At 48.8% G+C, this 26,179-nt stretch overlaps 1 protein-coding gene across 10 annotated transcripts in view; it reads right to left on the reverse strand.

Moving 5' to 3' along the window:
• The window catches only part of FRMD4A (FERM domain containing 4A), a 208,531-nt gene that overhangs the window by 123,725 nt on the left and 58,627 nt on the right, over positions 1-26,179 (reverse strand). For 8 of the 10 annotated variants that reach the window (XR_004779106.2, XM_035549545.2, XM_035549542.2 and 5 more), the window contains exon 2: positions 2,080-2,145. Coding sequence is in view for 9 of the 10 variants with exons in the window: in XM_035549545.2 (XP_035405438.1) it covers positions 2,080-2,145 (66 nt within the window). In the remaining variant the exon portion in view is untranslated. Of the gene's footprint in view, positions 1-2,079; positions 2,146-17,370; positions 17,703-26,179 lie in introns of those variants that run through there. The other 2 variants (XM_035549544.2, XM_035549539.2) reach the window with 2 other exon arrangements.

Consider the following 26,179-nt stretch of genomic DNA (forward strand, 5'->3'; position numbering starts at 1 on the left):
ACTGCTCCATCTGGAGCTTCAGCACACTCCTGCCCAGAGCAGAGCAGCCCTACGACCACCCCAGAGCTGGTGGCTTTGCAGACAAACCAACATGTTTTGCCCAAGTTTGCAAAACATATTAGTATTGGAGATGTGAATCCAAACATCCTCTTCCTCTGCTGTCTGCTCCACCCCACAGTGATCTACTTACTAACTCTCCGAGCAGATGGTACCTAACGCCGTCAAAGGGCATCGTTTAAGCAGAAAAAAAACATCCTCAGTGGGTAATCCCGTACACACAGACAGGCACGGTACTGATCAGAGCGCTGGGTCAACCTCCGTGCAACAGAGGTTGCTGCTTTTCCTGGGTACGAATTTTTCACAATCACACCTCCTGGCTCTGCCCATTCATACGTTATTTGAAAACAGCAAGATGATTTATTGTGTGAATGAAATTCAGCCACGGGTCACTTGCAGACTAGTTAGTGTGATTTACAGAGCAATTCGCTTCCTATATTGATCACTAGAAATTCCCACTGAAGGTGTGATCAAACACTTAAAAATATATCATGTGAATATTGTTTCTGCTCTTTCATGGAACGGGTTCTGGAATGGACCTAGAGCTTCCAAATCCAGCCTCCTTCACTTTTGTCTTCACTGTGGTTATTCGTGTACTTTATTGTAAGCCCAATGCTATTGAGAAAAGCCCCAGGAAAGCAATCGGGCAGTGCAGTTCATACAGATTTACTGCAGTGTATTTTGAACTGTGATTATTGATATTACAAACAGCGCTTTAGCAGAACCATTCTCCAAACAGCCAATTCATCCTCATGAAACTAAAAAAAAATAAATAAAAAAATCAAAGGCATCTCTGTGAAATAGGAAGCCAAAAGTCTCATCCTTGTGACGGGCGTGCTTACAGCCATGCGTATGGATGCAATGCAAAGATGGGCAGAAACCCCTGAACCTTCTGCTAAGCCTCAGAAAGCCGTGTGCAGGGATGCTCACCACGCAGAGATACGGCATCATTGGTATGGCATTTCGCTCAAACTAATTAGTCATCATTATTTAGCTATTCTCCTTCCAACTCTGGCTTGTTCATGGCATCTGTACGCTCTCTGATCGCACAGACACCCGGTGCACACCATGCGTCTCCGGATTTCACCTCCTTGGTGACTAAGGACTCAAAATTGCATTACCCATTAACATATTTTTAGTGGTATTATTAAACCACTGTTCAGAAAGCGGGGCTGAATGCAGTTCCGATGATTCACCGTGCCTTCAGCAATCCCCATTCAGGTTTCCCTGGGTGGGATGCTTCCCCCCCCTCAGCGTATCAGCTGCCCGTGATTCAGCCGCCATGGGAAGTTTCATTTCCTGCTTCTGGGGCTGCCCAGCAGCCTTTGTAAAAGGAAAGGCATTCTTCTAATTCCTGCTGTTAACCCCTTGGTGATCTCTGAGGCGGGAGCCAAAATTGTCAGAAAGGCTCAGGATACGGCAGCATCCATGAACCCGTAGTTACACAGCCAGCATCAGACTCTCATTTTCCTTAATTTACCTTTTTTAAAAACAATAATAAAAAAGGTGGATGGAACACAGGTGTATTTTATTGCATGTTTGTGTTTAATGCATGATTTATAGCCTCTGAAATGTCTCCAGTGATGTCTGCCCATGACACCAGCACCACATCCTCTTCTGCCATGGGATGCACCCTGAGCATCATACACCAAGTTCAGATGGCAAGTGATGGAGACAGAAACCCAGGTTAGGGGTATTTTAAGCAGATGCAATGTGTTTCTCAATAAAGGCTAATTAATGCCTCAAAAAATAGCCAAGTGATACAGAAACAATGTCAAAAAAAGACCCAGGCTGGTTTTCCCTCCCACCAGTGGGGACAGGGACTGGTTTGGCGCAAAGTAAAGCAAAACCCATCATGAACCAGCCCCCACAGACGCCTCTGTGCACATCCTCCCCCAGCACGAACGCACGCAATCACAGCATGAAGCTGCTGAGAAAACCGGCTGAAAACCCTTTCCTCTCCCTTTCTCTCCCCAGATTATTTGGAGCAAACCCTGGGATGGGGAAATGCACAGCTCCTACCTGGACGAGGAGCTCCAGCTTTCTGTCATCGAGGAGGTGCACTTGGCATCTGCGGCCCTCCGTCATCTACAAGAGAGAAGAGGCACGTGTTTAAGGCACTCAGCTTCCCCATTTGGCACGCGGCACCAGCAGCCGGCTCCCCTGGTGCAAGCTGAAGGCTTTCATTCACCACCTTGCTTTCAGTTTTATTTATTTATTTATTAAATCCCCCTTCTTTGGCACCAGGGAAACAAAAGGCTGGAAGGAAGAAAAGGCAAACAATAGTTTGCCTGGGATAGTGAAGGCCCTGAATCCCATATATCCTATTTGGGGTGTGCTACCTAAGAAGTACCAGTGGAGCCAATCATATTATTCATACAGTCATAGTCATCACATCATAGAATATCTCAGGTTGGAAGGGACCCATAAGGATCATTGAGATTAACTCCCGACTCCACACAGGACCACCCAAAAATCAGGCCATGTGTCAGAGAGCAGTGTCCAAACACTTCTTGAACTCTGGCAGGCTCAGTGCTGTGACCGCTGCCCTGGGGAGCCTGTCCCAGTGCCCGACCACCCCTGGGTGCAGAACCTTTCCCTAACCTATTCCCTGACCCTCCCCTGTCCCAGCTCCATGCCGTTCCCTGGGGTCCTGTCGCTGTCCCCAGAGAGCAGAGCTCAGCGCCTGCCCCTCCGCTCCCCTTGTGAGGGAGCTGCAGGCTGCCATGAGGCCTCCCCTCGGCCTGCTCTGCTCTGGGCTGAACATACCAAGGGCCCTCAGCCGCCCCTCATACGTCCTCCCCTCTAGAACCTGCATCACCTTTGTAGCCCTCCTTTGGGCACTCTCTAATAGTTTTATGTCCTTAACTATTATATTGGTTCATAGGTTCTTCCACACCAGTATAATTTACTTGAACTCTTAACAGGCATGATAATATCAATAAAACTTGTGCGTATAGAACACTATTTCTTCCAAGGTCCTGTAGATTGGAGTGGTAAGAAACAAATAAGCTGTGGCCTGAGGGAAGTCCTCTGCATTCAGCCAAGGCTGTTCCCAACTCTCTGTCACACGGCGCATCATGAGGAGCAACTTTGCTTTGCACAGCTACGGATCTAGGCTCAGCCCCGTAAAGCCCTCCAGCCGCACACACAATCCCCCTAATGGGATATGGGCAGCCTAAGCCTCTTTTGCTCTTGGAAATCTCTTCCCCAGCATGACTTGGGCAGCACGCAGGCAGCCCCAGGGCAGTCACGCATGCCTGGACCAAACTTGGCCCTGCTGTGCTGCTATTCAGGCTCCTGGGGACCCAATGCACTCCAGCCAATGCATATCCTGATGACTGGTTGAGTTGAAGCAATGTCCTCCAGCACCGATAGCACAAGCATTGCATAGCCATGGCATGGGGTCTTCAAACTCAGCCATCTCCAGCACCATCTCGAGTACCACCCCCTCACCCTGCTGGCTGCTGGCTCTCCTGTGTGCTCCTGTCCTCCTCATCAGCTCTGTGCCATGTCCATCTCCTTCTCTGCTGGGGTCAGGACAGACCAAGCCTTGCCCAGAGAAGTTGTGGAGTCTCCTCCTTGGAGATCTCCAGCAACTGCCTGGACATGGTCCTGGACAACCTGCTCTAGGTGGCCCTGCTTGAGCAGAGAGGTTGGAGCATATGGCCTCCAGAGGTCCCTTCCAACCTCAGCCATCTCATGATTCTGTGAAAATGAACTTTTCCCTTCAACTCACCCCAAATTTACAGTCCTGGCATGCTCAGCCCAACGCAGCCCAAGCAGACTTTACCCAGGTCATTACATGCACCAGAGTGGCTCTGGCATACCATGCACAACCTCACTTTACCTCTAATTTTCCATGAACAAAACTGGAGCCCTGGCACTGCAGCCAAAGAAAATCTTTGTAAAACAAGGCTCCTCGTAAATGTGAGGCGGTTACCTCCATGGCAATAAATTGTCGTCTTACGGGAGTTTCATCTTGTAAGTAATGTTATGCAAAATATTGCTTCTCATAAGGTATATTACTTGGTGAGAGAGGTGTTCTCTATGAACTCTGAATTAAGCAGCTTTCAGTGCTGTCATGTAGGTGCAGGGGACCACAGGCTGTCTGTGCTGGACTTCCACCAAGCAGAGCCACGGATAAAGCTCTGAGCAGCCAAACTCTGCTTCTGTCTCTCCCTCTCTGTCTCACCCCCTTGCTGTCAGGTATCTGCAGCATCCCTAAGATGGGGAGAGTGCATCGATATTGCAGTTTTAACATGAGTTTACCCAAGGCAAGAAATAAAGCTGGGACTTTCTCATGGCAGTAACACAGGATGGCAGGAGCACAGTCCAGAGCTCATGTGCTTTACTCGAGTGGTTACACCAAAGTGGAAATGAGGAAAAAAAGAAAGCAAAAGGTGCAAAAGGGAAAATTTTCTTAGATGTTTGATTTTGTGCTTTAGTATTTCAGGAAAATACTTGCTAGGGAACTTCTCATGCTCTCCACACTTTTCCAACCCAGAGTTTTATCTCTTACTGCTTCGGCTGCCTAGAGAAATCCCAAATGCAAACAGCTGGTAACATGAAGTATCTAAATAAAGTGAAGCTCTGAAATGTAGCACAGATGATTGACAAATTGCAAACAGAGCATTTCATAAGCATCCCTTGCAGAAATGGGGGAGGGAAGAGGAGTGGAGGGAGGGAAAGCATGCTGCTTCCACATCAGCTTGGCCCCAGCACTTCTGTCCATCAGCAAAGTCCTTGGTGGCTCTCAAAGACCATGGTAATTTTTACAGTTTGACTTGAAGTGTGTGAGCACACAGCAAAGCACATACTTTAATTCCTTAGTGACACTTTGCTTCTGTGCCTCTCAGCAGTTTGAAGGTTTATGTTACTAGCTAATGACCCCAACTGGTGGCCTGCAGGCCATTTCCATCCAGGTTTTCCTACACGAGAGAAGGTGAAGAGCTGCTCCAGGAGCTGGGGAGGATGCACCACCTGCTACACAGCCTTGGGGGGAGAAGGAGACTCAGCACCAGCCCCTGCTCCCAGCCTCACAGATAGTGAAGGAGCCTGTGGTTTAGGAAATGGAGGCTCCAAGTTTTGTCTTGGTGCTCAGAAAACCTGTGATTTACATGGTTGGAAATCTGCTATAGCACATCCTTTTGTCGACAGGATGCACAGCCATGGGGCTATTTCATTTCCCAGTTGAAATAAATGATGCTTTCCAAAAGAAGAGAAAAGAAAAGAAGAAGGCAGAAGACAGACTTCCTACCTGATATAAACTAAAATATGATGGTCCTTCCCTCCCTCCACTCTGCTTTATTATTCTACCAGGTGTCTGAAGCCCACGCGGTGTGCTTTTTGCCATCGTCAGAACAATACAAACTCGACTAGTTTGGCAGAGCAAGAAAGGGAACTGTTTCAGCACAGTCTGTCTGCATGAAAAATGGTGCCTCTGATGCTTTGCAAATCCGCTGCTTTGTGGTATCTGCTGCACTGCGATGAGGCCATGGCTGGCTCCTGTGGGACAAGGCCAGGAACCCCTTCTGCTTCTCTGTGTAATGAGAAGGGAAACCAACAGCAGAGCCCTTTAGATGGGACCATGGGAGCAGGAGGTCACTAAAGGTGAGCTGAGCAGCACCAGAATTTGGATGGAAGAAAGCTATAAGTAGTGAATTGAGGTTCTCCACTCCCATGCTCTTTCTCTGAGAAAGATGGGGGGAACTGAAAGCTGAGAGGCACAAAGGCATGGCTTTCCCTCCGATACGGCAAAGTAAAATCTCAGGAAAGAGAGAAGACTTAGTGGATGGGCAGAGCTGTTAAAGGTAGGCAAGGACACTTGATGTGAAGGAAAGTGGCTGGGTTTGCTCCTAATCATGTCCTGGCTTTCACTGTGAGCTCATTACTGAGTTTTCCTGTATCCACACAGCCTCCCAGTTCCCATCTGGAGGCAAAGAGCCCTCTAATCTAGCTGCATAAAGTAAAAAGTCAGGTGTCTAACCCATTCTGACAGTCCTGATAGCCTTGATGCTCAAACCAGAGAGATGCACCCTGGGCAGGATGACTGATCCTGCTGCATCCTAAACCTGGTTTTCCCATACCTGATGCTGGGCTCTAACACTCAGCCCAGGAAAGCTCTCCAACACAGGAGCCAGGATGCAGTATCCACATCCACCCTCCAAATTTCTGATGCTTCTCAAGAAGTGTGAAGGAGTGGGACTGTGCTACAAACCCTGTGCTAACCATATGGCAGAGAGCAGCATCCTTCATGTGTGAAGAGGGGCCACATGCATTTCATGGGCCAGACTTATCACGAACTTGTATGGGAATTATGTGCCAAAACACATAACAGATTTTCTTTTTTTTTTCCCCCAAACAGCTCAGTACATCACTTTCTTCTGAAAATCTGCTGCTGCTTTTAGTGCCTGCATATGCAGCATGACCCCCGAGCACTCAAAGAACTGCACACTAACGCTTTTAAAAATCTCTGTCATTTATGTAAAGACTAGGGATAATGCATCTCCACCACACAGACACAGATGGTGCTTGCAAGGCACGTGGAGATCTGGAGCAGTGTGTTTGTGTGGACGAGGTGCTGGAGGAGTGCTCAGGAGGGCTGATGCACAAGGCATGTGTGCTCTATCTGCACCATGACTTCTGCACCTGGAGGATGGGAGAAACGCTGCTGACCTCCTTCTTTGTAAGACACTTGGAGAGCTGTCAGTGACAACAAGGTTTGACATGTGCACTTGTTCGCTCTGAATATGCTACCAAAAGCAAGTATTTCTTCTTTTTACTTGTGGGATCTTCTGGATCTTGGATGCTTTTCTCAAGAAAAGGACGTTTTAGTTACCTTTGTCACGAGCAGCAGACTTTAAATCTCATTTGGAGGCTCCTACCCAAATATTTACATGACGGGTTTCCTAGGAAAGACAGGCTGGCAGCTGTTTTGCACTGCTGCACGAACCGCTCTGGCGACTTCCCTCCTCTCCATTCATCTTTGCAGTAACTCCAAACACTGGCTCGGAGCATCCTACAAACCGTCTGCAACGCAGCCCCAAAACCCACACGGCACTCTGCTAATCCCTGTGCTCGTGTCATCTTGTCACTAAATTATCAGCAACTGTCCGCAGAACTGCTGCAGCCACCACAAACAGCAGAGGCGACGGGAATAAACGGCTCCAAAGGGAACCTTTCCCTTTCAAAATGAAAAAGAAATCCTCTTGGTGAAAGCACCGTCACACTAAATAACTCCAAGGCACCAAATGCAAATGCTATTTACAGTGGCAGTTCTATAAATACCCGCGGTACGTTTCATTAGCTGGTGACTGCAGGAATAAAGAGGGTACAGTGTATTCTTCCATGACTCAAATCAGAAATTATAATTGGAGGCAGAATATTTCCTAAATGCTCGCCGCATGTATAGGAGGCAATTACTGTGCTGAACACACAAAAACCGGTGTCAATTTGCCTGTCGGTTGGACAGACCCGCTGAAAGGAGATAGAGAGAGATGACAGCCTGCTGATTAAAATAAACTATTAGATTAAACACCCTGCTCCCACTTGACCACTTCTCACTGCCTTCCATCCTGGGAGCTCCTAGGCTGGTGAGGAGGGAGAGGGAGAAAGCGGTGTGTTCTGGGTTGGTTTGTGCATGTAACTGCACTTTGCTTTGTCGATTTGGGGCTGGTCTTGCCTGTGGCTCTGCCACACTGACCAGCATGGTCTCTTTGCTGGTCTACATCCCTCTGTCATCTCCTGTCCTTCTTACTCTCACATTTTAACATGGAGGAAAGGAACATCTTTGCAGCTCTGTCCACACCTGCTTGCTTTCCAGGTCCAAAGCCCTCCCGCACACTCATTTCCCTGCTCTTCCCCCTACCACAAAGAGCCACATTGCTGCGGGCTTATTTCTACCCGAACCTCGGTGGATGGAAGTTCTGAGGATGGGGAGACAGCCAGGAGAAACTTGAAGCGGAGGGACTGCCACACAGTCCGAATGTGGTCCTCATTTCTACTACTCATTTCCACAAGTCTTTCCTAAGCCAATAGCAGGAAGTCTGGTCTGCAATTTTTCTTTTCAAGAGGGAGAAAAGTGATTTTAATTTGGCAGAAGGCTTCTGGCATAGGCTGCATTCTAAAACATGACAACACGGAAGGACAAATGCTTCTCACTCCAATGCACTGAAACCCAACACAGAACACTGCTGCCATCCAGATTGGGTCCTGTAATGGTTTCTTATTGGAAAGGCTACGTGGTGCCCTGGAGCAGGAGAGGTCCGTTGTAAGCCAGATGTTTTTTCCCTAGGAAGGAGACCCAGCCATACCTTCAGAGGTTTGCAATCTTTTAGCAGAATTTCTGTAGGAGAACAAAGATGTCACATTTTCAAGAAAATGGGAGCAACTCGGTAGCAAGTAGAGCTTTGGACCCCAGAGCACAGGCCCAGGAGAGATCTTGTAGGTGTGGATAGCGGTGATGTGAATAGTAGCAGCATTGCTGGTGATGCATAACCAGGCACCAGCTACTAAAGCGGTGTGGGTTTCCCTGGTATGGAAGTGCTCCACATCTCTGTGGAATACATGCATAGAAAACAACTGGATGAAGGGCCAGAAAATTATATTTTCTGCCAGCAATGATGCAGCATCTCCCTCAGGTTCTGTAGGACCAGAGGGATGTATCACAATCAAGACCTTTGGCTGTTCCTGAAAGCATCTTTATCACACCCCTCAAAAAACCCATGACCATACGCCACAAATTAGGGAAAAGAGATGAAATTGCTGAAAATATGGTTGCATCCAAAGCTCTTAAAACCTCTCCGGCCCTGCAGGAGGAAAGTGCTGCTGTCCTTTTGAGAAGCTTGATGTTACCCAGTGGGACCCAGTGAGTGTGGGATGTGTTGGAGGAGGGCAACCTCAAAAGTTGCAATCATTTCTGCAAACACCCAGCAAAGGAGGAAGAAAACAACGTCAGTAATTAGGCAGAAAGAGTCCTCCTTGAGAAGGAGGGATGGTGGGTACGTCAGGATAGGCTTGGTGCGACCCAGACGCTGTGCAAGTGCCATCGGGGAGTGATGGGATGAACATTAAGGAGAGCTGCAGGCTGGGTGACCTGGCGACTTCCCTGTTTTGTCCTGAGAGCTGAAAAAAGAGTTCCTGGCCTGCCCAGGGGCTCTGAGCTTCCTGAGGGCTTCAGGCAGTGTTTTCCAGCTCCCAGCTCCCCGCCGGGACATCCGCACAGGTTGTTTCTCATGCCGTCTGCAAACAGCCATCAGCAAAAATGCTCTGATTCAGCAAGGCACACAGCGGCGCACATAAATCCCTTTTATTTCAGCGTGACATAAGCAAGTGTTTAAGTGGCTTACAGTATCAGAGCTGAAATGAAAAACCGTTTCCTACGGTCCTTAAGTCCATTTACAACATCAAGCAATAACTCTCAGGCGAACTTTAAAGCCGGGAACGCCACTTCTTAACCTCAAAACACTTGGTGCTTGAGCCGTGTAGTTAGAATTAAATCTAATTCCAACGCTGCGTCTTAAAGTGAGCAGGGCAGTACCCAGCAGAAGCCTAAATCACCGCTCCGAGAGCAGCTGGCCACAGAGGTCTGCTCTCAGCTATATCCTGAGATAAGAAAGCCCTTTCCTGGCCGGGCCGGCTTCCTCACTGGAGTGAGTGTTGTGCTGTTTTATGTCACGTATTGTTTTGTTTCTTTAAAATAATACAGATCTCAATCTTCTCAGATGGAAAGGAAACCAGGACACCGCGCACCCTCTTTGCCTTCTGAAGCTGATGCAGAGGAGGGCATTCCCAGTGCATGCTGTTTTACCACGTTTGACTCTTTCTCCCACATAACTCTTGCTGTTCCCTTTCTTGACTAGAAAATAACAATTGGCAGCTTAAAAATATATCTGCTTCTGAGCCTTGCCCCCACTGCCTACAAGGCAGGAGCAGAGCGTAGCTCTAAGAGATCGTTGAGCTCTGGAGCTCCCATAGACCAGGGAGAGGTGACCCAGAGCTTTTAGTCTAGAGGATTCACTGGCCACAGATATCTTAAACCTTACATTTTGTAACCCCTCCTGCATTCAGAAAAACTGTTCTGCTCCTGTCTTTATAAAGCTTGTCTCAGCTGGCCCAATACAGACACCTGCTTTGGGCCAATGTTTTTAGGTCAAGAACATGCCAGAGCTCCTAAAGCTCTTGGGACAGCTCTGTTGTACAAACAATTTTTCAATGAGTCACATGGCAAGCTGTTTGCACCCAGCATCACAGAGCATCTTTAGGTGAGGTGAAACCACTTGGTCCACATGAAACCATTGCAACCAGACAGTCCCATCCTTTGGGAAGTGACAGGCATGCAGCTCAGGCAACCCATGGCCTTATCCCCCCGTGCTGACTGTGAGATATGCTATTCATCCCCACTCCAAAGTATTGCCCAAAGGCTGCAAAAGGGGATCAAAGTGTCAGTATCACCAAAAAACGTAGCAAAAGTAAAACTCCTCATCCCTATGTTAATAAGGCATGACAGGTAAACTATCTTCCTCTGTGCAAGCTTCCCAGTTAAAGTTCCAGATAAGTTGCACCGCATGAGATCTTCCCCTGGGCTTACTCAGCTCAACTAAGCTGTATGAAGAACATCTTTATTCGCAGAATCATAGGATCGTCTAAGTTGGAAAAAAACCTTCAAGATCATCAAGTCCAACCATCAGCTTGACCTACCGAGTGCCATCACTAAACCATGTCCCTTAGTGCCACAACCTCGTAAATACCTCCAGGGATGGGGACTCCACCACTTCCCTGTGCACCCCGTTTCAATACTTGGCCACTCTCTCCATGAAGAAATCCTTCCTAATACCCAGTTTAAATCTCACCTGTTTTATTTTGTATTTCTTTTTCCTAGGGTAAACTTATTCTCTAGATAAGAAGCACTTTAAGGTATTGACTGTTGTTTCATCCTATGCATGCACAGCATATACTAGAAGAGCTCCTGCTCTGCTTGTTATGCACAAAGGACATAGTATGGTCTAAGGGAAAAGGATCTAAATTCATTGTCAGGGCTCTCCTTTACCAGTAATGGACTCTTCAGCCTTTTATAAGTCACACCAACCTCTCTTCGGGGACTCCTGGTCACCTTCTGGTTCACTCCCTGCTCTGTACTGCGGCAAGCACCATGAGTCATCAGCATAATAATGACTGTGCGGTACTAATGCACATAGCAATCGATTATTACTATTTTTCCCAAAGATGTTAGGATGTCTGTTAAGCTCTCCTACATCTGACTTTTAATTCCTTGTAAATATACATACATATATATATATATATACATTTTTGGTACAGTTTCGCACTTCAAACGTGGCATATTTTCAGCAAACTGTTCCAGATATCACTCATTTGTGCACGCAGACAGGGTGGTAATTACATGAGAGCATCCAAGTCTCCTGGGAAAACATTTGTAGGAGGCTTAGTTTAGTTATAGAAGAGAACAGGGAGATTTATTTGTTACTGAAACTTGTGAGATTTGCTGCAGAAAAAAACAAATCAATGTAGGTTCATAGGAAGATGACCGAAGTGACCCAAGGCACTGAAAGCAGTAGTATGCATGAAATATTTTTAAAGGACTAATTAAGATTTAAGGCTTAAAGTGTCCTTTTAGTGCTTATTGAGTCTCTTGTACTTACTGTATCAACCAGTACTTCGAGGTGTGAGTGGTGATCGCCCGGATCAATCGAGCCAAGGCACTGGGCTGTGCATCACTCAACTGTTCTGTAGCAGAGCGGGTCAATAGACTGCACTAAACAGTGTTATATATAATACATAATGGAAAACACACTTGCAAAAGTCATTCCAGACATGAAAAAAAACACACAACTAATCTGTGCACATAATTGCCTTTTTTTTTTTTCTTTTTGCTTTGAATAACACTGTGAGAACTGATATGCTTCCAGTGCAAGACCATGTCACCAGGTCGTTTCCAGCCATGGCTACTCAGCAGCCTGGCAGACATTGGATGCTCCAAGCCAGGGCTGCAGGAAAGGGACATCTCCCATGGGCATGGACGGGACACCTCCCCGAACATCTCCTGCATGCCCGGGAGGGTGCTGGGTCCATCCTGCCATCCTCTGCCCTGATAGCTCCCAGTGCTGAGTGTGCTGAGGACCACCTTGGGCTCAAGCAGGGAAAACTGCCCTTAGGACACACAGCCTGCACTTTTACACTCCCACTCATCTTCTGAGTGATGCCAGGAGTTTGTATCGCCTGTGCTGGGAATGCTTTGCCTGTTAGTGCAGAAAAACTCTAGGGACAGAGTGCAAGAGTTAGAAATGGGTCCTTTCTGCATGAAGACACACACAGAATAATAAATATGGTCATCCTGTAACCTGTGCAAAGGAGGAACCAGGAATAAACCTCTCTACCTGAGCTTTTCTCCCAGGTGCCTTTTAAGAGCAGGGGAAGGATGCTCTGTTCTGGAAGAAAACACAGCAGCTCTTTAATACTGTGCAGAGTCGATGAAGAAGAGCTGAGATGAAGAGGGAAAAGCCTGATGCAACGTCTGCAAACTCAGCGGCTGGACCCAATACCCCAGAGCCCAGCTCTCTGAGGATGCGATGCCCATTTTGGAGCAGCTTTCTGCTGTGGAGGCAGTTGGCAGTGCTTGCGAGGGGGCACAAAGGAAGAGAAGACACAGCCTGGTACCTCTGCATTTACAAATTCCCCCCAGATTCTCTGTTAGTGCCCCAAAAGAATTTCAGAAAGCGTCTCCTGGGGTGCAGTGCAGAAGTAAGGCAAGACTCAGTGCTCGCCTCCAGCCTCCCTGGTCTTGGGGAAGCACCAACCCTTTCCCTCTCCACCACTTCATGCAGCACAAGCCCAGGTGACACCTTGGGTGGCAGCACCACCACCTCTCCAGGGCCATGTAGCATCCCAGGGAGCCCAAACCACTTCAGACATTGATTTTTTATTTTTTTTCTACCCAACTTTTTAAGTCTTTCCAGTTCAGAGTAGCTAGAGGCTGTGGAAATTGCCTTGCCAAGCTGTTTGTTTTCCAGTGTGTTTCAATACTGTGCTGGCTGTGTGTGTGCGTGAGGCAGGCCCTGTATCTCATTAGGCATCCCCTAAATCATCCGTGTCCCCCTGAGAGCACATTTCACTGGGAAACATGAGCGCCCGGGCTCTCCCACGGTACACAAACACACGTGGCAGCCACGTGCTGTGATGATGGGCACCTCCAAAAAACCCTGGAGAAGGCCAGGAGAGAGACCTTCCGTGCAGAACAAGGACAAAACCGAGCTTTAAATATGGGAAGAGCTCGATCCATGTCCTCCCTAGGAGGGGTGCAAAGTTTCAGCTGCAGGTTTTGTGCTGGCTCTCGGGGCTGCTCAGTTGGGGCGGTGGCTTTCCATCCTACATAAATTTCTTGGTGTGAAAGTAGCAGGGTCATTCTCCTGCTGCTCTCCCATCCACAAAGCAGTTGCTGGTGGCACCTGGTACAAAACATTTTATCTCAGATGGACGGGATGCCAACAGTGCTGCGGTGTGTGTGGGGCGGCTGCAGCCACGCTGGATCCCACGCGGTCAGGAAACCCAAACAAAGTCAGATTTATTTTGGTTGGGAGAGCTGGGAACTTCTAAGAAGAAAAAAAAAATAATCCAGCCACAGAGCCTGAGCCTTGCAGGTTGGCAAGCCCAACAGCCATTGTTAAAGTGTTATGTGTTACACGTGGAAGTGTACACACACAGAGGATTTCTGCTGACCAAAATGACAGTATGGACCTCTTTTTAGGTTTTCAGCTTTCTAGGAGATTTTTAGTTGACCCTTTTAAAGTGAATTTAAGTAAAAAAGGTCATCCCACCTCCCTTTTTGTGCCCGCAAGGACTTTTCCATAGATTAATACACTAAGCCACAACACATCCTACCAGTGTAGATAGAGGGTGAAAAAGGCATTTTGCTACCCACGTCTTGACATTGGGACACAGAAGCTGTTTAATACCACCAGAGAACATGACACAGCAGCTCAGGACAAGAGGAGAAGGGTCGTGCATCTGCTAGAAAAGGAAGCTGGAGGAAATCCTAAGCAAGAACATCATTAACTGCACTGGGAGTCGGACTGTCTCTGTTCCTCTGGTCTCCTTCCCAAGCTAAGTCTGGGCAGGGGCTGAACTCCCACCCCATGGAGAGGCACCAGGGCACCTGGCACCATGTGCAGGGCTGCAGAGAGGTAAAATATGACCACAAAGCAAGGGTGCACTGGGAGAGAAAGCTACACCAGGCTCTTCTTCTCTCTGTCTTGACAGGCAGCCTGTTGGAGCCAGGCATAGGCAGGGAAAAAACCTCCAGGCTCCCATTGACCCATGAGTAGGTGGGCTGCAAAGGTGACTTGGAACAGAAGGAGGCACCTCTTTGTTATTTGTCAACATAAAAGTGCTTCCAGAAGCCTGGAGCTGATTGAAATTCTGGCTGGGACCTCCTCTCAGTATTTGATCAGAGAGGAAACAGTAAAAGTCATTTTGGCCCCTTAATGGCATTCATCTCCCAGCGCAGAAGCCAGGGACTCCAACTCACTCCGCAGCTTTGGAAAATCATTTGTGGTTTTCTAGGAAGCAGGACATACTGAGATTTATAGCGGTGCTGAGGATTAAGTTGTTAAAAACCTGGGAGAATGAGAAATAGCAAGGGGCGTTATCAGCTGCCGTTGTCCCCAAGGCCATACAATCTGCTGCTGACTTAGGGAGCTGAATTGCCTGAGAGAGGCTGGGGCAGCCTGGGCTTTGGAGCTGGAGGAGGCTTGAAAGCAATTCAGCCGATGCTTAACCTGGCCACAGTGTGCTGAGTGCTGGGCTCTGCCCGCCCTGGGGCTGCAGGGCAAGCTGCATCTCCGGCTGCTGCAAGGAGCGAGCCAGCAGGGACGGCTGGAGGTTGGCAGTGCCCGGTGACCTTGAGGGTCCAGCTGGGCACCCAGGCACACCACATCTGGTGAAGAAGCACGGGGACCTCAGGGAGCCACCTTCACCTTATGGCTCGCCCAGAGCAGCCCCGAAGGCCAGGAGAGCTGGGATGAGCACATGCTCACCCCGTTCCTGCTTAGCTGGTGAGAAGTGGGTCACACAGAGCCTTACTGTATCTCCAGGGGACACTGCTAAGCCCTAAACCTGGTTGGGATGGGATCAAAAAACCTCCTACAGCTTCCCTGTGGGACTCACACCTCCATCGCATGACATCGCATGACATCGCTTCTCCTTCATTCCCCTGCCAGGCTGGGTCTCGAGACTTCAGACACTCTGCTGCTCCTCTCAAGTTCTCCCTAACGCAATTTTTTTCCCCTCATCCATACCATGCAGTTGTACTTTTGCTGTCCTTTAAGCCACACTCAGACCTTCGGCAGTCACTCAGACCCTCAGCAACAGCAGCAACAAGGGGGATGTGTATGACTGTGGTAACCTGTGACTGTGTGGGATGAGACTCCATGACTTGGGATGTCCTTCCTGGACTTATGACCATGGTAACAGCACCCAGCCCGCTATCTGAAGCCTTGACTTTGCTGGAATGCGACATGGGCCCTGCAGGAGATCCTCCTTGCACCAAGCGATGCTGCAGTGCTGTATGGCCCCGAGCGACACAGCGCTGTGACCACAAGCATCACTAAATACTGCCTCGCACTGCCAATGCTATAATCTGTGCAAATATACAACAAGACCTGCAGATACACAACAACAGGACCACCTGGCACTGTCTGCCAGGAGAAATAGGAAAGTAAGGGCTCTCCCTGCTGCAGCATGAGGCATGTCCCCGCCTGACACCAGCACTCATGGCCCTGGATAAGAGGAACCAAAGGCAAGAGCACCCCCACAGCCTGAGGACATCCCCCGAAGGCTTTCCTGCAGAACCAAACCCCAAAGTCTCCCTTGGGTTAAGGTTAAGGTTAGCACACACGCACGCGGAAACAGAGTTTGCTTTATGTGGAAGGGACAAACCCCAAACAAATCCCACGCATCAAGGCCAGTGCCTCAGCTGGTACAGATCAACTTAAAACCTCCTTAAAATATTACTTGGTGCATATTTTTGGAAGTTAACAGTAAGTTGTACCAGAAAGGTCAGCACAAGCAGGCAGGCAGGCTGGTGGACCGCTGCCTGGCCAGGGTCAGCATCGGGGTTCAAGGAGAAAGGGGCTCGGTGTGATAGTTTCAGCTCCACCAAGACCTATTTGGTGCCTGGCAGGCAGGAAAAATGGCATGGACACCCACACCAGTGACGTCCCCCTCCATGCACAGACAGGAGATGCTCTTCAGAGCCTGGGGACCGAGGCAGAGGGGGCGGATGGGAACACCCCGGTGTCCAGCAGCAGAGCGCAGGGCTGAGATTTCAGCCGGTCTCCATAGAGCCACCGCGTGCGCTGCGCGGGCACCACACCCCCTTCCCGGCAGAAAGGGCGAACGGGGCCGGGGTTTTGTTCAGGGTGAGGTTTTAAAACCCCGAACCGAACCGATAAGCCGGGAGGAGGTCAGATTTCCCTGCGACCTGGCTTGCCTGGGGAGGAGATTTGCGTGCTCGCTCCCGCATCTGTGTGCGCCGTGTGGCTAAACCGCTGCCAGGGCTATTCTTAGAAACAATTGTCTCCCCTGGAAATTTTACATAGAGGCTTGAAACAACTTTTCTCATGCCCTCCCCAGCAGCGAGCGGGCTAACAATGCGGCCGAGAAAGCCTCCTTCCGCGGAGCATGTCTGCGGGGTGTGCAGATACACCCCTACGGGCACCGCTCGCAAACACGGCTATTTATTTGTCTTTTCTGACCCTGGATCCGCAGCAACTTTTCTGCCCTGATTTCACAAAAGGTGCACGGGGAAAGGGAAAAACAAGCCGGGGGCTTAACCCCTTGGGAAGCCCCCCCAGCTTGGCATTAAACTTGCTGCAGCCATTTGGGAAGGGAAGGAGCAGTCCATCTTAGCGGGGACAAACATCCAGACTGGGGGGGGGGGGGGGGAGAATCATACACCAGCCCTTCTCCCCCCCACCCTCTCCTTCCCTCCAGTGCAAAAATAAATAATAAAAATACACAACAAACCAACACCCAAAACCCGGTCACCCAGCTCTCCTCTGTTACTCGCCCACCAAATTCAAGGCTGATTTTTATTTTTTATTTTTTTTTTTTTATTTTTTGAAGGGGGGAGGAAAAAGGAGAAGGAAATGAAGCGGCAGAGCAGAGCTGCCCACATTTCTCTCCGCTTCAGATAAATGGAGGGAGGGGGCGTGGAGCCACTCGCACACTGCGGCTGGGCTTCCCAGCGGGATGAAGGGGACCCTGGGGCCACCCCACTGCAGACAAAGACCCCGTTACCTTCTCCCTGTCCCTCGGTAGCTCCTCAGCTCCGCTCCGGGGGCGAGAGCATCCCGCTGCGGCAGCGTCGGAGGCCGCGGCGCTACCGCCTCGCATCCATCTCCCGCACCTCCTTGGCGGCTCGGCAGCCCTGCCACTCCTTTCTGCTGCCCTCCACGGGGTCTTCGGCCTCCCTAGGAGTGGGGCGATGGGGAACCCATTCGCCCCATGCTCCTCTCTGCGATGCCGCAGCCCGCTTTCCCCTTCCTTTCCCCGCTCGCCGGCCCCCGGCTCCCGGCTCCCGCACGGCCGCCGCCGCGCTGTGAGGTTGGAGCTGGAGAGAGAGAAGGAGGAGGAGGAGGAGGAGGGGGAGGAAGGAGGAGGAAGGCGGGAGGAGGGCAGCGAGCAGCAGTTGGCGCTGGGTCATGTGGAACAGATGAACCCAGCTTGGGCCTGCCGACATCTGGGCTCCCCCTCGCTTCTGGGAGGAGGAGGATGGCGGGATGAAAGGATGGAAGGAGGAAGGGTGCAGGGGTTGGGGTATTCACACCCCCCCCCCTCACATCCCCTAAAACCTACGTGTGGACGCCTTGCACGAAGGGGAATGCTCTGAGCACCCACACAGCCCCAGCAGGGAAGAAGAGGAGGGCAGCGAGGGACCAGGGTGGCCGCAGGGCTGGGGGCTTCCACCCTCTCCTGGAAATTCCCCCCTGCCCCCAGCTGAGAGGAGGTGCAGCTTGTGATGCTGTGAAAGCACTCGGACCAGTGGAGGATGCTACGCGTCTGTAAAACATCTTTACAACCTCACTGGCAGTGGCCCCAGCGCAAGAATATTGCTATTAAATAAAGAAATCAGTCAAAACAGACTGCAGGTAAGCAAAAAGTGCTGGTTTGTTGGTTTATGGGGAACACAGCAAGAAGCACCCACACCACAATGCCTGCAGTTATGGCTCTGACTTGCTACCACTGCTTTGCCCCCCCCCTCAGCATTTTCTTTCTGGGCCTGGGGTTTCCCACCACGTAAAACCCCAAGGTTGCCATCGTGCCATGCTCTGGCACAGGGACAGCCCCAGATTGGTCTGTTTTGGGAGGGGAGGTAAGGAGGTGAGCCCTTTCCTTCATTTGTTTTTAGTCAGTGAGAAATAGGAATTTTTCTCTTTGCCCTGTAGGAAGGTGACAGAGCTGCTCTCCCAGCATGGTGGTGGTGGGTCGGCTGGGTGTCTGATTTTAGCTGGGGTGTTTCTGGGGTTGATCTGCTGTCAGACCAAAAGCCAGGGCCATGACAGGAGATCACAGAATCATTAGGGTTGGAAAAGCCCTCCAAGATCACCTGGTCCAACCATCCCCCTACCACCAATGTCACCCACTAAACCATGTCCCTAAGCACCACGTCCAACCTTTTCCTGAATGCCCCCAGGGACGGTGACTCCACCACCTCCCTGGGCAGCCCGTCCCAATGCCTGACTGCTTTTCCTGAGAAGAAATGTCTCCTCATTTCCGAACTGAACCTCTCCTGGCGCAACTTGAGGCCATTCCCTCTAGTCCTATCACTAGTTACCTGTGAGAAGAGGCCGACCCCCAGCTCCCCACACCTTCCTTTCAGGTAGTTGCAGAGAGCAGTAAGGTCTCCCCTGAGCCTCCTCTTCTCCAGACTAAACAACCCCAGTTCCCTCAGCCGCTCCTCACAGGACTTGTGCTCCAGGCCCTTCACCAGCTTCATAGCCCTTCTCTGGACACACCCCAGGGCCTCGATGTCCTTCTTGTAGTGAGGGGCCCAAAGCTGAACACAGCACTCGAGGTGCAGCCTCACCAGAGCAGAGTAAAGGGGGACAATCACCAACGATTCCCCCCAACTTGGCGTCATCTGCAAACTTACTGAGGGTGCACTCAATTCCTTCATCCAAGTCATCAATGAAGATATTAAAGAGGATTTATCCCAACGCAGACCCCTGGGGAACACCACTGGTGACCGGTCGCCAGCTGTATTTCACCCCATAAATGATGGAGATGTCATAAGCCTGGACATCCGCTCCTCTACAACAGCCTCAGTGGGCTGCAAAGTACTTTTGGGTGGAAATACCAAAAACCTGAGCACCAATACAGTTCCCTGTCCTTTCTTTAAGGGCACAGACACTATAAAATGGAGACGCATTTGCAGCCACAGACAGTCCCCCCCTGTCCAGCTCACTCCACCCAAGGGCTGGCTCTGGTAAAGGGCCTAAATATAGAGGTAGCTCTGGTCTCTGGCTGCTGAGGGTCAGGAGTAAGTGGCTGAGGTGGCCTGCCTCTGCCCTGGAGGACATCTGAGGTCAGGACACCATAGCAGGAGGCAGCAAAAGTGCCCATCTCTGCCCCGAGAAAAGCAGGGGGGAAGGGTTTTGTTGCAAGGTTAAAGCTATGTCCTGGTGGGGTTTGCTGGCTGCATCTAATCCGGGTCTTTATCAGTCCATGAAGTACCCATGAGGGGCAAACCGACAAAACACAAGCTTCCAAACATCCTGGAATTTTAATCCCATAATTTCAGGCAAGGGCAAAACTTAAAGCTGCCTCCTAAATTCGGTTTTGCTCTTTTCCTTCAGCTGAGGTCATGGCAAATCTCCAACCGCTTCCATCTTTAGCAGGGGTAGCAAAGAAGCACGTGTGAGCCTGGCCCCCAGCTGTGGTTCAGCCCAGACCATGACCCCTGGTCAGGACCAGGGATGAAAAACCACATTCCCAACCTGCCTCTCACTAAAACTGAAAGAAAAGCTGCTTCAAAGGAGCGCTCACCATGCGGGTGCCTGCTTGTGCTTGCTGCAGTACTGGAATATGCCAAGGCCCTAGGTTTTGCCCTAGGGGTGGGCAGATCCTTCAAGCAGCAGGGCCCCAAGGCAATTCCCCCACCTGTCGCTGCATGGCACATGTTCTCCTTCTCTACACACCCTGCCCTGGCAGGATCTGCCCCCAAAGCTGGAGCAAGGCCAGGGCATGGTGCAGCTCATGCAGCTGGTGGGGAAAGAGCTCACCTGGTGGATTAAAGAGGCTGCAAGAGATTGGAAGCCTCTAATTGGGAAGTAATTTGTTTCATGCATAGTAGTAAAAACTGGAAAGCAAGGCTTGCTCTGCCCGGACTGCAATTATCACATTTCAGTGCAGGTGTGGGGAGTTTCATCAGACTTGGCTTGGAATTGTAGGCTCCCAGCCTCTCCTTTCGACACAAAGCCTGGATAAGCAGGTATGAGTTTTGGACAAGTCTGGAGGCAGCCAGAAAGCATCCCTTCTCATGGGATGAGAAGAGCTGGTGTTATCGTGGGGTTGTCTACCGGAGGTGCCCAAAGAACATCCCATCACTGTGAGGCTATAATGGATACACCAACATCTTCGGGGCATTGATTGATATTCCAAAGATGGAAGGACCTGGGTCACAGACCAACTTCATGTTTCCTTAATTCTCTAATTCATGATGAAATATTTGTAATAAAAATAAATTACCAGTTTGAGTGAAGATAATATCCTCTGGGTACCCGATGGAGCTAACAAAGAACCTTGAATTGGGGACTGTTATAAAGTGGAAGGATAGTGGAGCATTGTTTCTGCCAAGTGTTCATCATGAAAGCCTAACCAGAAAAAGGTTGTTTTCTCCTGGAACAGGACAAGAAACTTGCTTTGGATCTTGTCTTTGGTTCATTGCACACCTCCTTCCCAAAGACACCCTGGGGCCTGTAAGTAGAGAGGAACATTGCAATGAATGTGGGGCTCACTGTTGGCTCAGCAAAACAGCTGTTGAAGCCCACACCAGCCTGATTAAAGCCTGCAGGACAGCTGCACTGCAGTGCAGGGACAGCACCTTGTGCCACCCAGGCTTTGCTGTCCTCTTCTTCCTCTCCCAGACACACATGCTGCAATTCAGATTTCCTCAAGAGCATCTTTTCAGGAAAAAAAAAAAACAAAACAAACAAACAAAAAAAACACACACAACAAACACCATTCACCTCATGCACATACCACTCTAAACCTAGTTATAATTCAGCAGTGGTAGCAAGAGTACTTTTCTTCAAGGAGGTTCAGTAATTTCACAAGGTCTCTGGAGCTGTCAATACCCAAACAATACGACCCAGTAACAAACATTTAGTCTGAAGGCAGCAGAGCTGTTGTCGCTGCGATGATTAGAAGCAGGCAATAGCTGCCTCTCTTCCAAGCTACTTGTATCATGGCAAGACCCAGAAAGACAACAGTAACCCAAATATTTAACTTTGACATACGCAGAGGGAAGCCTCCAGCAAGCAGCTGCCTGTGAGCCGAAACAACAACATGCTGATTTCTTTTTGTTGGTTCCTGATAAGCAAGGAAGAAACACCGTGGCCTTGTGCTGGAGAGTCACTGTTGACAATTCACTTCCACTCTCTTTAGCAAAGATTAAAGTACCAAAATACTTTACAGAGAACATGGGGATAGGACCGCGGGTGCCATCAAAATGTGTGAGCTGTTACATGAACATTTCTCATGTTTTCGGAAAAGCTTAATGAATATTGTCTATCCTGGAACTGCATTAATTAGCACTAACGAGTTGGAGGAGACGTCTTGTCACCAAGCAATGTTCACACTTACACGACGATTTGCATCCGTAAGTGGCGCAGCGCGTTACAGGAGTCAATGCCTTTCCCTTGTATGGCACATCAGAGACCCCTGGGAGGTGAGGAGAAGGCTTTCAAAGAACATTTAGGATGTGCTGAAGGTATCTAACTGCCAGGCTTCCTGTGGGAGGTGTTTAAGGGCCTCACTTCCATTGATTGCCCAACCTGCAATTTTTGAGTGGCAGTAAAAGGTTCTGAAAAGTTCTGAAATTTAAAAAGCAACATGGCCCTAAGTGACTTAGGACCTGAAAACCATTTTCAGAGCTGATATAAACCTTTAGGCACATGAATCTTACTGTGAATCAATGCAGCTGGTTTATTCTCTCTATGAAGTGTCATCCAGCCCTGGAAGATGAAGCATCAGGTTAGCCTTAGAGTTAATTCATGCAGTTCCTCTGAAATTCTTGGTATAGCAAGCTCTTGTCTGTCCATGAGCTCTGATATAGGTTGGACGGAGAAGAAGCTACTGTCCTCCCCTCTGTCCAGCTGAGAAAATGTATATCCTCCATGCAGCAAATGTGCCTTGACACAGGGAAGAAGAAACTGGACTGATACGACCCAGACGGCCACCCAAGCCACAAAGCTGCTCTCATCCATTTCTATGGACCATGGCCAGTGAGAGAGAGATGAAGGGCTGCGTGTGCCACCTGTCCCCATTTCTTCATTTTTCCTTCTAAATCAGACTGGGATGAACTATGTCCTTGAGATAGCTCATGCTGAGTTTTGGAAACCAGGTGGAGACCACGGTGGATCTCATTCAGAAATGTAAAATGCCATCACTCAGGAGCAAGACTTGACTCGTATAACTGGAAGAGCAATGCCAACTGTCACGGCACAGCACACTTCAGACTGGGAATATCTCCAGCTTGCTGTGTGGACCCTGAGATGTTTCTAATTAAGCCTTTCACTGAAGCGCTTCACTTTGGAGATGAGCCGTGGGTGTTATTTCCCATGCCATACTTTGGTTAATTTCCAGCACAATCCCTTAAGTAATTGGGGCACAAGAAGAGGGGGGGAATGGGAGAAGCAGGACTTTAGCTTTGGACAAAATAAGCCTCTAGGGCATCTGATTAATTTTCACACAGGCTTAAAGGATCTGGAGAGCTGAAGAGGGAAGAAAGCAGACCTTGACATTCCCAAAGAGCCAGTGCAATAAATCCCCATTCATTAGGCAAAGAAAGTGCATGCCGGCAGGATGCTGAGCTATTAGACAGCAAATGAAGCTGAGCTGGCCCATCTATAACCTTCTGCCTTCGTGAGGCAGCCAGAATGGATGGTGGGGACAATTCCAGCTGGTTGGTGCTACGACCCATGGGTTCACAAATCCTGCCTGCTGCCTCCAGCTCCAGCCTGGGGCTGGCACGAGAGGGACACGAGTCACGTGGAAGTCACCCGTGCCCCAGTTAGCTCCGGGTAATCCCAGCCTCTAAGAGGCCAAACAAAACAAGCAGCTGAAACGTGAATAAAAGGGAATTAAGATGACCTACAGGTATCGCCAGCCCTCCCGGGTGATCCATGCCTCGCTGGGGTGATGCCAGAGGAAGGGGTATTCTTGCAGTCCCCCTTCTTTGCACCAATCCAGGGCTGGGGGCTAGGAGAAGACAGAAGGAAATCTTCCTGATGGAAAGGGATGGGACCCATCCCTGTCTTTGTAGAAGGAGTAGGAGGGGTGAGGGGTTCTCCTGTGTAATAGGAATTCCTTCTCCCCCCACGGGGTGGAGGAGACACATGGAGTCCTGCTGCCCTTCTTCTAAGCTAAGTGAAGCTCTGGCTCAGGATATTTTTGCTATTCTCAGAATAAAACCAGAAATTGCCTGAAAGCATAGCCATACAGGAAAGAGTGGGCCTCATCTGTCCCTAAAATGGGCTACATGCTGGTAGGAGGTGGGGACGCCTTGCCCCAGGGGAGGAGAAGAGCAGGGGTGTCGGAGATGGATATGAAGGCAAGGAGGAAAACCAGAAACCAGTCACATTGTTGGCAGCAGAGGCCCGGAGAGATGTTCTTAGACCAGTGATGTGGTACGGAAAGAAATAAAATGCCACCAATAAGAGGAAATCTCATTCCTACAAAGGCTAGTGGGTCACCTCCATGTCTGCGAGGGAACCGCTGAGTAAATGGCAAAGGAGAAAATGGCAAGAACCTGAGAATAAGGGTGAAGAAAGATGAGTTCTGCTCCCCACCCTTTCCTCAGATGTCACAGCTAACCAGTGCTGGTGAAAGCCTCCCAGGAGCCTTCTCGGATGACAAAAGGCAGCAGAGGTAATTGTGAAGGACATAAAATGAGTCAGCGGAGAGCTCTGAGCCCAGAAACACGCCTTCTGAAAGCAAAGTCTCCATGTAGCTCTTGGATGGGGCTGCATAACAAAGCAGTTTCTCGTACAGAAGAAGAAAACAAGCTAATTCTTATTTTATTTGGCTATTGTGCCCTTTGTATTTAGCATGATATCAGATAAGAAGAATATTTTTGTAGTTTTACACTGCCTTCCACTGAGGATCACAAAACTTACACGTGTTGGAAAAGCTTTGTATTTCAAAAGGTACCACATTTTGCAGAAATCCTGAGGACATTCCAAAATGGCATTGAATTAATTATTGACAGGTTTTGCTAAATAAATAAATGAAAAAAAAATCAAAAGCCAGTTAGACAATGCTTTTTAGACAGCATCAAAAAAGGCTCATGAGTACTTCAAATGTCTTTAAATGAAAAGAACCTCAGCTACTCTACTTTCTTATGTGAAATTATTTTTCCAGCCACCATACTCAAAAAAAAAGCATCAATATTAAAGTGACACAGCCAAATGACAATCTTAGCAATTGAAACAAAAAATGTGCTGCAAGCTTGCTTGCCAATTTCTATTACTTTTCAGGCATACTGTTTTGTTTCTTAAAAATGTTTTTCTCTCATCCATCGCTTGCCCTCAAAACAGCACCAGAGAGGCCTCCTGACTATCGCAGGAAATAGCTGCTGTAGCCAAAGCTGATGTAGGTGTTAGCAGGGGGTAGCCTAATTTCAGATGCAGTTGTGATTTTTAAGGTAACCTTTTCTCCGTATTGAAAGTTTTCGCTGTCTCTGAGGCAAGATCATTACCTAGGTTGAACAGATGGGAACACGGAGGCATAGAGAGATCAATTTACCTGGGTAAGGTCCCATACCAAATCAGAGAGAAATCTGGAAATAAATCACATACCTTGTGATACTGAAGCCTTTGTGCAAAATCAAGACCCTTCTTTTTCCCCCAGCTAAAGAATTAGGGATTAACAAAGGCTGCTCCATTTCTTACAGTTTAATTGGTAATTTCTATTTCACACTTTGGTTTGCTTTGGCTTCTTTATTTTTTATTTTTTATTTTTAAAAATCTTTATGAGGCAATCCTTGCAAAGAGAGGAAGCAAACAGAAAATAAATCTCCGAGCAAGTAAGCCCTTATGTCATAAAAGAGCAATGAACGGATCTCATTTGCCAGAAAATATTTATCTGACCAATAATGTTTGCATGTAGGCCCAGTCAATTGCTTTAATAGGAAGCGCTCAAAGTATATTTTATATGAAAACATTTAAAATGGGCTGAGCATCTTCTAAATAAACAAAGAAATAGTCATAATTGTGCTCTGCTAGAGCCAAAAGCTCAGTGTTACTTGATTTATTGTTTAACTTATGTCTAATTGCTGCATATCTGACGTCGCTGGGAGTATGGGCTTCTATGCCTCATCTGACCACAATTTCCTTTTCATTACTGAAGCATACCAGGAATAAAACCCAGCTCTCCTGATACGCTGTCCAGGGCGGTCACCACAAGACTATTAACCCTCAGCTAAGGCGATTGAAGCACTTGATTAATTCCCTCCATAAAGGTTGCTCATTTCCCCTCCATAAGCAGTGGCCTGGTTTCTGAGCACCCTGTGGTCTGCCCAGTTTGCTCCAAAAAAAAATCTCTGTGAAGCTTCAGGTTGGAAATTAGGAGACATTTCTTCTCAGAAAGAGTGGTCAGGTATTGGAATGGGTTGCTCTCCTACTCTCTTTTACAGGGAGAAATGGAGGTGCCTGTCTCCAGACAGTATGCTGATTCCTAAAAAGTTAGTGTTAAACATCTAATATCCACGTCGGGTATAGATCTGACCTGGCCAACACTACCTGAGAGCTAGGATTTGCAGGCAGGATGCTGGATGTGCACCAAAGCACCTTTCCCCCTCACCAGCTTTCTCTCCCAGATGCAGAAA

The sequence above is a fragment of the Cygnus atratus genome, chromosome 1, assembly GCF_013377495.2.
Source record: "Cygnus atratus isolate AKBS03 ecotype Queensland, Australia chromosome 1, CAtr_DNAZoo_HiC_assembly, whole genome shotgun sequence".
NCBI classification, from domain to species: Eukaryota; Metazoa; Chordata; class Aves; order Anseriformes; family Anatidae; genus Cygnus; species Cygnus atratus.